Raw genomic sequence first — 12392 nt, 5'->3', positions numbered from 1 at the left:
CACCTTTTGCATTCTGGTGTAGGGTTAGACTGCAGTATCGCCTTTCAGCTTCCTTGTCTCTTTATTTTTAAGTTTGAAAACCTCTGTCTTTCTGTTAGTTAACTGGTTTGCTTGACGGTTATGTGATCCTCCTGTCCTTGTGCTGAAGATTGGCAGGAGGGTGCATTTTTGTTTATTTTAATGCTTTTCCATTCTACTTCTGGTAAGTTTTGGTGTTGCTTTTTGCTTGTGTCAGTGGTTTGAATAAGCCCCCTTCCCCCAGTTAGGATCCCAGTGAGATAGCAATGTGCTGTTAGTGTCTTTGCAGATGATTTGCATCATTGCAACCTGTTTTCCCCATCATTGTTTTCGTAGATAGTCTTTTTGTACTAATGTTGGTTGAGCACATGATTTAGGTTGCAGTGGTGAATTTTCTTCCTTGAAGAAGAGATCACCTTTCAGATTTGCCTGAAATTTTTTTTATGCAAAATAGTTTCAGCTTTACACTCCCTGGATGTTAAATGTCTTTATTTTCTGTGGGTTTATTGTCGTTTTAGATACTGTACTTTTTAAACTGTACCACTACTGAAAACTTCAGCTGAATGTCATTCTTAAATTGTTCATGACACTACCTCTGTTACTATAACTTTTTTGGCATATAGATTATAGTAGTGATGTAAAAAAAAGTTAAGACTAGCATCTACACATTTCTGTCATAATTTTTTTTTAAAGTTGCCTTCTGACTTTGCAATATGGAAATCTTTATTACTCTGATATATTTTAATGTCTTTCTGTTCTAGCAATGTGCCACCAGATGGGACCTCTCATAGATGAAAAGTTGGAAGATATAGACAGGTAAAAAAAGTCATGTGTTTTGGCTCAAATGAAAATTAATTCTTAGAAATACCAGTGTTGTTACTTAATGATATGTTAATCATTTCTGTGAATATTGGCAAAGAAAATAGGTGTGTGTATTAGTATCTTCTCATCTGGGAGGAGGTCTGAATGTTTGTTTTTCCCAGTCACACAATATTTTATAGTATTGTACCGTTTGACATTCTGGCATTTGTCAGGCATTACTTCACGGGCAGTAAGAATAAGTTGCTTGTCACATCTCATGAAAGTTCCCTGTATTATCTGTTCTGTACTGAGGTTATCTAAATTGTAGAATAAACTAAGATGTGTTTTCTAGGAAACATTCAGAACTTTCAGAGCTCAATGTTAAAGCAATGGAGGCTCTTTCTTTGTATAACAAATTGATGAATGAAGACCCAATGTATTCTATGTATGCAAAACTACAAAACCAACAGTATTATATGCAGTCATCTGGTGTTTCTGGCTCTCAGGTATGTATGTAACCTTTAATAGCCATTAACATTATCAAGTACATACTGAGCTATGGTTGATTTCTTATAAATTATTAGTGGTAAGCAGTTTTTCATGAAATAACTTTTTTACAAAACTTGGTTAAATATTTTTTTACAGTATAGTTCTCTACATTACTAAAATAAATATGTACTGATATTTAAAGTATGGTGGAGCTTGTTGATTGCAGATAATAATTCATTTCCTATTTCTGCCCTTCTGTTCCCACCCCCCTTGCCCCCTGAGTTGGAAACTTCTTTTTATGATCTTTGTTACCGTAATGCTAGGTTAAAATCATCTTGCTCCCTCACAGATAAACTCAAATGAAAAAGCAGTATTTCCTCTCAACACAGTATGTTAAAAAAAAATAAGTTTGTTTTCAGCTGCAAGCTTTGGGTATTCTCCTTTTGCAGGTTCGAACACCTCTAGTTCTTTTCGCTTCAGTTCTTTTAGACCAAGGAAAAAGCCCATTCCGTGCTTTGAGTTGCACATAAAATTAAAAATTAAAGCTGCTCGGGTAAAAAAAAGGAAAGTAAAAAGAACAAAAGCAGTACAATTCCTGTTTAAGATTATGCCCTCCCCACCCTAAAATCAGTCTCTTCTTTTAGTTTCCTTTTTTGGAAATATCAGTAGGAAGCATTTAACATTTAAATTACTGAAGTTAAAATTTATAGTTCTTTCATGACAGCATTTCCATGTAATTGGCCATTCTCTCTGAGTAGGTCTTTTGGCCTTTTTGTATACTATGGTATTTTAAAAGGTCTTTAAAACATTTAGATGTTTAAATCCACAGTCTAATGCACACTTGATGTATTCTTTTCCTTCTTATAGGAATATGTAACATTTCAAATTGTTTTTTCAATAAATTACTTGCTTTTTGAGTGAGTAAAAAAAAATAATTCAAGCCAATTTATTAGTACCTGTGCAGTATTATATAAACATTGAAGAAAATTTAGTTCTTTTAGCTCCCTACAAGTACGTACTTTGTTTCAGTGTGTTTTAAAGAAGATGATGTATACTTTTACAGTGTCATTAAGAGGAACATTGTCTTCTGTTCATATGTGATAAGCAATCATGTCGTGACCCTACCAAATAATGTTAATGTTTTATAAATGGACATGTTTCTGGGGTTTCTTAAAGGGAAAAACTGGATTTGGGGATGAAGATGGGCCAGTAAGTTCTGAAAAGCTAGGTAGTCTCTGCCTTTTCTGTCTTCTAAAATTCTTTTGCAATATTGATAAGCCTTCTATGAATATGTCATCTGAGATTCATGGATCTTAGGACAGAAGAGCTATATATCATAAACTCAATGAACTCAGTTGTGCATGAGACCTGGTATCTTCTAGTAATTTGGGTTGTCAAATAATTCATGATTGAACGAAAGTATAGGGTTTAGAAATTTAGTCTTGATGTAGAATACTGTTGACACATCTACTAGCAAGCTTTTCCTCTAGTTAATTGTAAAACATTACCTTATTTTCAATTGAAATTTTCATAAGACCTCTTTTTCCCTTCTGCCCCGCTCAAACAATTTTACAGTGGTAGTCTCAACAGTTACATGAAATGACAGATTAACTAATGATACAAAAATGCAATTGGTTTTCCATTTTAATGATTCTACTTGGTGAAAGTTATCTGGACATCAAAAAGTATTCTGCTTTGGACTGCTTGTTGTTGCATAATTTAAATTCTCTGGTATTTTCATTCAAAAGTAGAAGCTTTTAGCTAGCATGAGTGATGGTCATTAAAATACAAGCTTGGAATACAAGTTTTCCAGTAAACTATTTGACCTTTTCGGTACTGGAGCCTGAGATTACAAATGTAAATAGTGACCTTTGAAAAGCTGGCAATTTTTTCATACTGCAGCACTTAATAGAAGACAATCGGTTGCTTTTTATTAAAACATCTGTAATAAAAGTTTTGAGAGGCTGCCTTTAAGTTCTGAAGTCAGATATTAAATAAATGTTCTTCTATTTTATTTTTAATATTTCTTTATTTAACTTCCTAGGTCTATCCGGGGCAACCTCAAAGTAGTGCATATTTGGTGGCAGGGAGTGCACAGATGGGCCATCTACAAGGCTACAGTCTTCCTCCTGAACAGCTCTCCTCTCTCAGCCAAGGCACAGTTACTCCATCTGCCAGCTCCATACTGCCTGGTCAGCCTGCACAGACGTCTTACACAAAGTAATTTTAAATATTTTCCTGTTCAAGTTTAAATCAATTTAAACTTCAAGGACTACAGATAGTATTTAAAGGAAACTTTTTTCATACAGAAATATAATTTTAAACACAAATGAAAGATACTGCAGTGCAATTATTTCCAATGTGTGTGTTATTGGTGTTGTGTATATGGTAAAAGTTCCTGACAAACTTCAAACTTTTATGTTGTTTTTATAATTTTATCTAGTTTTAAATTTTATATGTAAGAAATACATTATTTATTTATATCTATATTTTTATATAAAATAAAAATAGTAGAAAATTATATAGATATGATGGATAGGGTTTTTATTATTATTTTTAATATAACTTTTAATACACATCTCATGATGAAAATCATCTGCTGCTCTGGCTGGCTGGCTTTACATAATTTCTGGGATAGTGCATATCGTGTTGTTCTTTTTTCAAATATCTTACTGTGGAAGCATGGGGAGAACTCTGCTGACTTTGGAAAATAAGTGAATAGGGCTATGAATACTTACCAAAGCTTAAACAGCTTCCCCATATAAAGGAGCCACAAGTGGCTTTCTATTTTGGGTAGATACCCAGAGATGCTAAGATTTGGCTAAGCTACTGGTATTACAAATAAGTTTTGAATTGACCTTAGGAAAAGATTAGGGTATTTTGGTTTTGTTTGCTTGGTGGTGGGGTTTTTTTGGTGGCTTTTTTTACTCTCTGTATAAAGTAATTTTATTTTATGAAGTTGAGATAAACATCCGTCTTGAGTTATCGAAGTATTTGTTAGTCTCAGTCCCCCAAAGTTACTTATTTGCAGTGGTAAGACATATATTGATATACTGAGCTTCTGCATAATTCTTGTTTTGCTATTTAAAATGGTTGGTTGGATTTTGTTTTTTTCCATAAGCAGAATGGAAAGTAGATGGGGCTCCATGAAAGTAAAGCAAAGTACAGATTCACAGGGAGGTGTGTTTAAATCTGAGGAGTGTGTTTGAGTTCTAATTGGAAAATTCATTGGCTACAGTGTTAAATATGCAAGGTGTCCAGATTTAGGAGGATTTTGTGTGTATGTAAAGAACAGCTGAAGCAGTGATAAAGTGTTGCTGTTCTCTTGGTAAATGGCTTGTTAATTCAACTTCAACTTATTTATTTTTTTTCCCTCCCCAGTGCAATGGTTGGCTCTGTTGCTGGAAATACTTACTCTAACCAGGCTTCAGTGTATAGTCCGCCACCTGCTACTGTTGATGTTGCTGCTTATCAAAATGCTGGAACTAGTATGTCCCAGGTGCCAAACTATAACTTAGCATCAACACCTCTGCCACAGACAGCAGGCAGTCAACAAACACCTCCACAACAACCACAGCCTCCAACACCTCAACAACAACAGCATAGTTACTCACAGAAGGCTCTGCTATAGGATCCAGGACTTCTGATTCCTAATCTTCTGTAACCTCTGCTGAAGGCAGTTGGCAGTTCTATGAGTTTCTTCCTTTAATCTCTTCAACTTTGTTTATCCTCAGCTTAATAAGAATCTATCTTGGTGAACAAGTTCAATTTGCACTGACTTTTTAGGATTTTTTTTTTTAATTTTGCAGAGGAACAGATATATTAAGGACATTTAATTCCTTTTAAAATGCCTAAAAATTGGTACAAGATTATTTATGTCTGGTAAAATTGGCTAGTCTGTGAAAACTCAACACTTGCAAACTGTTGTGGCATATATGTTATGTACATATAGTGTGTGATTGCAATAGTGGCCATTTTGTATAGCTATGGTGATCATGTGAATATATTTAACACAATGTTTAAAAATAATTTACTATTTTATTTTAATCATGAACTGACAACCATGTTTCATAGTTTTGTCTAGTTTTATGACAGATGTGATGTATTTCTGATAATCCTGCATATCATGGTTACACTTACAAGCTAAGATCTATATATGAATTTACAAACTTATCTGAGTCTAGGTTTCAATACTTTTTGAATTGAACACAAGTGTATCATGACTATTAGATGGCTTGTCTACCAAAGTAAACTAGTAAACTAGTAAGTGATTTGGGGGGATAACAGCAAATTATGATTCTGCTTCAGATATAATTAATAACTAAAACCTACTATTCAGAGGCTGCTAAACATATCGTGGGACCATGCAACAGAACAGGATCTTGCATTTTATCATGAGAAGCATGTAATTTATTTTTTCCATGTTGTTTTCTATGGTGAGAACCAGAACTGTATTCTATGTGTGTTGGTAGAGATTACACCAAAGACAGAGGAATTGAGTTGGAAGAGAAACGATGGAGTTTTAAACTGGAACACACAACATGAATGACACTACTTTACTCAAGTCTTCTTAATTAGAACATGGAGAATTATGGACATTTAAGTCACTTTTTGCTGAACAAACCTTCAGGGCTTTATTTTATCTCTTGTGGCCTTGCTTAGCAATTTGTTGTGCTTACTGTTCTTACACAGACACTTCTGCCTTAAACATCTGTTTCAATTTCCAGTTGTACCATTTGAGTTTGTTAGCCCTTCTACAGTATGAATAGTTTATGAGTCATCTTATTTTCATTCACTTTCAGGTTGCTTCGGATTCTCTTCTGCAGCAGCATGCATTAGCCTATTTTAAACCCTTGCATTTCTCAGTAACTTAGCCAGGTGGCTCTTTAAGGCATGATATTTTCTTTCTATAGCTGAGGTGCTGCAAAAGGAACATGGCAATTGAAGGCAGCATTTTAGATATTCTTGTTCAGAGTTTCTTGTACAAAGAGTGTTGTAACTTTTGCATTTGTATTCAATCTCTTAATGCATCCTGGTTTCCTCATCTCTTCCATTGACTCTATTTCCACTTAGAGCAATACTAGATAGCTTCAACATCAGATCCACGTTTTCAGTCTTGTTAGTGTACATGTCAGAAATTGTTTGCTTTTGTGTACTATATTTTAGTGTGATGCTTCTGGAATTAAATGTTGCCATTGTACATTATACTATAAGCTGACCTCAATTATCGCATACACTTCTGCATCTGTTTGCAGTTACCTAACATGTCTTTGTTTCACTGTTTTCATAGACACTGGTGTTTTGCTTTTAACGCTTTCAGATGACTACTTTGCATAACTTCTAACTGGGGTGGTTACAACGCGCTTATAGCTGATGTGTTCCAGTCGGGGATGTTCTAGCCAACTGGCAGTTTTGGTACTAGTATCTTCACATATTTTTTTTCTCTAGAATTCTTAAGCACCCTCACAAACTGTCATTACTTCAGCACTTGGTGTCATCAAAAAAGTATGTGGAATTTGAAAGGAAATACTAAAAAAGAAATAATAATCCAAGATACTGTGTCATAGATAATTTTTTATAGATCAAAGAGGTGGTTTTCTTTAGAAAGAGCATGTAGTATAATTTAGATAGTGTTCTGTATACTTTAGGTACCTTATTCCAAAACCAGAGAAGCAATGTGTATGGAAGAGTGTAACTTCTACACAGAATTGTCCAGCTGGCATTGACTATGTGTATTCTTAGGTGGTCACATGTTCCCTGCTAAGGGCCTATGGAATCTCTGTACAGAAATGACTCAACAAATCTATTTTTTGTTACTAATTTATCTTAGTTTTTAAAATTTTTGAAGTAGTCTTTCATTAACACACAGAAATGCTCATTACTGGTTTCTCCTTTGAACACTGAAAACTTGGGTGTATTTTAAGTCTGCTTTCCAACTTATTTTGGGCATTTACCCATCTTTAAGAAAGTCAAAATCACCTTTTTTCGTGTTCATCATGACCAAAACCAACTTTCTAAAATGCAACGCCACTATAAATTCAGTATAATGAAAGCTGTGAAAAAAAGGTGGATGCTTTTAATTTTTATTTTCTTCACGCCTTTGTTAGAGTCACTGGTCTAAGTTATCTCCTGTAACAAGTTGTGAATTTTAGTTGACTTAAAATCTGTTTTCATTGTCCACGGTTGGTGCGGTAGATCACTAGGTGTTAAGGTTCAGAGTTTTAGCAGTTCTGTTGCATCCTATGTTTCCCATTTCAGATGCAATTTTCAGATTAAATTGAATTTGGAGCTGGGTTACTTCAAGTTGATTATTTTTATTTATCAGAAAATATAATTTTGCTTTCTCGCTTGGTTGTGTCCCATGTGCTAGATGCTTTAAAGTGATGCCTCCTCCTACCTTGCTAGGTGCTGTCATTGCACTAGTTCCTTCACTCATCCTCTTGTATACTTTCTAAATGATAATTCAGCAATTATATTTGAGTACTCCTCTGCTGGTTTGGTGTCATGAACCTGGAGATGCCATTGCTGGTGCTTCTCTGCTGTGATTTATTCTCAGATTCCTCATGTATGCATTGTTTTGACTAAGTTCACATACATTCTGTCTTACTATTGAACACTTAGTATTGAACACTGAAATCTGGGTGAGGGGGAAAGTACATGTACAGCTGCTGTATGGGAAAACTTTTTAGCAAATAAAGTTTCAGGAAGTTAATCTATTTGGAAGTTAATAATCCTTGGAAATGCTGTGTTATTCATGTTCCAATAGAAGACCTAATTTTTGAATGTCTTGTTTCTTTACATGTAAATTGTCAATGAAAAGCTAAAATGTTTTCATAATGTTTTATATAACACTTTGTTATTTAACCCTTTTATTAAGGACTACAAAAATGTTAACTTCAGAAGGGTTTTTTTTAGTGGCTTGGTTATCGTGAACTGGAGCAAACTGTGGAAAGTGCCTTCTGTGCATTTCAGTTCTATAAACAAAGCTTGTTTACCTATGTGTATCATCTCAATTTATGTGCACATAACAAAGATGTCAAGACTTACTGTAAAGCATCCCAGGAAAAATAACTGAGGCAGTGTGTTAAAATTTGCTATGCTGATGTCATGGCAGTGTGTTCCACAGTGGGCAGCTGCAGGAACAGTGGCAACGTATTTACCCATCTCTGTTTAGTCACTGGCACCCATGTAGATGTGTGTTTAATGTCACCAGCCAAAGGACATACAAACAGCAGTAAAACAGCAGTAAAAAGGAACAAAATATACAAATTACTGCATGCTTCTCAACAGGTGTGGAACAGCATATTGCCCTCATGGTATAGCTACTGTTCGTGAATTTTGAAGCAGAGGGAGCTGAAATGAATTTGAGTAACCAGAACTTCAGAGAAATCTGTCAGATTGCAAATGCTTAGATGCAACAATGGAGATAAATTTGCTTTTAGTAGCGCGTACATATTTTGCTGACCAAGTCTAGGCTGCTATTATAGTTCTCTGATTTCATCTAGATGGCAGGAACATCAGATTTACACTGGAGAACTGCTTAATACCTCATTCTCCAACTTTTTTAGTATATTCTCTAATATCACCTTATTTTTCACTCATATTTCAAAGATATCTGTGCAGTCGTTAAATATAAAAGTCTTACACCTTGTCTGCTGGATTTCACAGACAGAATGAAAAAGAATATCTCTAATTACAGCAGCTACAATGGCGCTTTGGGTTACGTAACTGCAGATTCCTTTGGAGAAGATGTATGTATCTGTTTTGAAGAACGTGGGAGCATAAGTTTTCCAGTTAAAAACTGGGAGGAGATTTTTTTAAAGAAAAAGGTGAAGTAAGAGTACAAAAAACTGTTGCTAACAGCAGGCAGAATCATTTTTTACTCTGTTATTCAATCTTAGTAAAGCTGACCGACTCTACACTACAGCTAGTCCTTTTTCATTTTCAGCTGCAATGAAGAGTATTAACCTTCGTGTGTATACTATCTGACACATATCCAACAAATAAAACATGGGAAGGCCTTGACATTTGGACTTTTTGCTTCAATATGTAAAAAACACTATGTACATTTTTGAAGCCTGTTTCTTAAATAAGGATGTTTGTGTTTAAGAGCATTCCATTTCCTACTATGTAAAATTGCAGATTTAAAGTTCACTTTTCATTCTGCTACCTTGGCAAAAAGGTGGTAGGCGTTTTTGTTTTATCCTGCATGTCCTTCTGGAAATCCAAATAATTTTTGTCTTTGTCATGAAAAAGAAAAGAAGCCTGCTGCAGTCTGCTTTGGTTTTAATAAAGTGTACACAGTAGCGAAGTGCATTTTTGGTTTTGTTTGTTTTGATGCTCCCTTTGATGTTGGCATATGTATATATTTAGATATACTGCACTGTTGTACAAGAATTGTTTTAGTAAATAACACTATTTGTAAAAATTGTTTATTGTTTTTGGTATGAATGCAAAATATTAAAGTTGGAGTATTTAGTTCATTACGCTGCAAAGTCAATTTATAAATTTCATGGAAGAATAATCAGAAAAGGACTTTTGCTGGAAGGACTTGGAGATGCAATAGGCAGGTAGGGAAGAGATGGGGTTGTGGTTGTTCTGGTAGGGTTTTTTTTTGTTTGGGTTGTGGGTTGGTTTTTTTTGGTGTGGTTTTTTTTTTTTTTTTGTATGGTGCTTACACATAGATTAGTACTTCTAAATTTTTTAATCTGTCATTAACTCCCTTCAGCTAAAACCAAAGTAATACATAAGATTGTACATCTTATTTCAAGTATGATGCATGTCCTCTTTCTTTTGGTAAGAAATACAGCATGAATATTTTACAGGGGTGGAAAAGAACAAATGAAAACTGTACCTGTATAGTGTAATTATATATGTGCTTTACAGATCAATAAGCAAATACTACTGGCAGCTTGTCAGTTAATTTACACAGTTATTTGACAGTTAATTCCATTTCTGTTGACAATAACACAAAGTAGCATAAAACTTGGTGGTTTGATCTATGTGAGCTGAAGATCAGGCTAAAGCCTGGTTCTTGAGTCCACATTACTGCTTGAAATACTGTTACAGTTGAAACTTGATAGTCTTGAGAGATGTATGCTGTGTTCTTAAAACAATGTCAAACTTTATTGGTTTCTTGCTTAAACCAATGTAAGCATCTGAGATCTCCATGGGACTTGGGGAGCAGTGGGCAGATGATGATCAGTTTGGCCTGTTCTTAGAGTCTCTTCCTAAAAACATGAACCAAACACCTTTAGGATAAGTGATTGTGTGGGCTGTGTGTTATTTAAGTATAATTTCTATGTTTCAAGAGAATATCAATTGAGTTGACAGAATTGAAACTCCTACAGATAGTGTAGAAATGAAACATCTCTGATTTGGGACAGGGAATTAATACTGAGTTTTCTTTACTTCCCTCTCTGTTGGGCAGAGTGTGTTCTGTTGAGATGCCTATGATGTAAATACAGTTTGAGAGTTTGTTCCATAGTGTTTAAAACTTACTGTAAAACCTGCTGCCATGAATCTTGGCAACAGGTGAAAAATAAGCATCAGTGTGTTTAAGGGGATCAAACCAACTATCTTAACTTAAACTTCAATGAACTGGTTCATATGTAATCTCTCTTCATAGCAGTCACTTCATGTTGCATTACGAAGGTGACCTTAATGCATTGTCTTACTATTGCAGCTGCTTTTCAAAATCTTACGCTATTCTGCAGGATCACAGTGTTTGTAAATTTAAATTATCTGGATTATTTTAAGACAAGACCATTCCGATCGATACTGATTGTGATCTGTGTTTTAAGCAGGAAATGAGAAATGAGACATTGTGAGAGCACCTGTGGAGAAACCGATTAAGGCTGATTTGCACTTAAAATTCATATCGGTGCCAAGAGTATTACATGCACAACATGCGATAATACAGAAAATCATATTGGGGGCGGGGTGGGGGAAGGGAAATATATGTATTTCCAGTTGCAGGTTGAGAGCATCTTTAGAGTACAATCTCTTGAGCTGGTATAAAATACAAGGAATGTAGTGATTGTAGCACCTCCTATTTCGCTTTGATTTTGCTTAACCCTGTTAAACATGAGTTTTGAGTCATAGAATCATTTACATTGGAGAAGACCTTTAAGATCATCAAGTCAGCCCTTAACCCAGTTGGTTGTGCCAAAGTCCACCACTAAACCACGTCCCTAAGCACCACATCTACATGTGAGGGGTTTTTTTAACACTTCCAGGTATGGTGATAACACCACCTCCCTGGGCAGCCTGTTCCCATGCATGCACCCTTGATTTCTAAGATCAGTGCAGGCTGGTGTTTATGCCCCGTGTTCCCAAGACGGGTGATGTGTACTGCCTTTGCAATTGTGCTTTGGACCCTCCTCATAGAGGTGGTGAATCCAGCAGGAACATGTGTGGTTGGTGAAGCCTGCCACTGGTGTGACACGGTTCAGTAGTAGAAACTCATTGGACTGGTCAGTGTCCCTATTTACCATCTCTGGCTACAGGAAGCAAACTTATCAAGAAATGGAACCCTTCAATGTATTCATGCCTGGGCCACTTCATTTTATACACTGTATTCTATAGCACTTTTCTAAGCCTGATTTCCTAATAAGCAAACAAACCTGCCCTGCCTGCTAGTGAAATCACACCGGAATCTATCTCTAACGAGCTGCGATGGCTCGCCCCGATGACTCATGCATCCTCAGGTATTTGTGGATTATGCAGATGTGCTTCCTTTTGGCAGTCGGTGTGTCAGACTGTCCCAAATTTACTGTGCCTCACAAAGGAGTGTGAACATTCAGATCCCTTGGTTTTAATGTCTTTTAGACTTGTGAAAATTTCCCCAAATTAGGATTTTTCTTTGTTCCTCTGGTGACATACTCTTATAGCTGGTGCTGAAGAATTGTGGCAGAGTTCATTTAGGCAAATCCTGCAAGAAACAACCATGTGGCCTAAGGAATATAGGTGATTTGATCATTTACATAAAAATACGGTGGTTCATGTAAGAACAATAGAAGTCTCAGCTCAGCCAGGGACAGAGAAGTTACGGTTCTTTGGAACTGTGTAAGAACCCAGGGCCA

General features: G+C 35.6%; 1 protein-coding gene across 1 annotated transcript in view; it reads left to right on the top strand.

The window, feature by feature from the left end:
• Window positions 1–9791, top strand: part of STAM (signal transducing adaptor molecule) — a 35802-nt gene extending 26011 nt beyond the window's left edge. Inside the window, exons 11-14 of the mRNA XM_055708398.1 lie at window positions 780–834; window positions 1172–1325; window positions 3353–3528; window positions 4690–9791. Coding sequence (XP_055564373.1) covers window positions 780–834; window positions 1172–1325; window positions 3353–3528; window positions 4690–4939 — 635 coding nt within the window. The 3' untranslated portion in view covers window positions 4940–9791. The remainder of the gene's footprint in view (window positions 1–779; window positions 835–1171; window positions 1326–3352; window positions 3529–4689) is intronic.
• Window positions 9792–12392: the final 2601 nt, after the last annotated feature.

Source organism: Falco cherrug, chromosome 4 (genome assembly GCF_023634085.1).
Source record: "Falco cherrug isolate bFalChe1 chromosome 4, bFalChe1.pri, whole genome shotgun sequence".
NCBI lineage: Eukaryota > Metazoa > Chordata > Aves > Falconiformes > Falconidae > Falco > Falco cherrug.
Note: the sequence above shows the minus strand (reverse complement) of the source record. Positions and strands in the feature narration are given on the sequence as shown.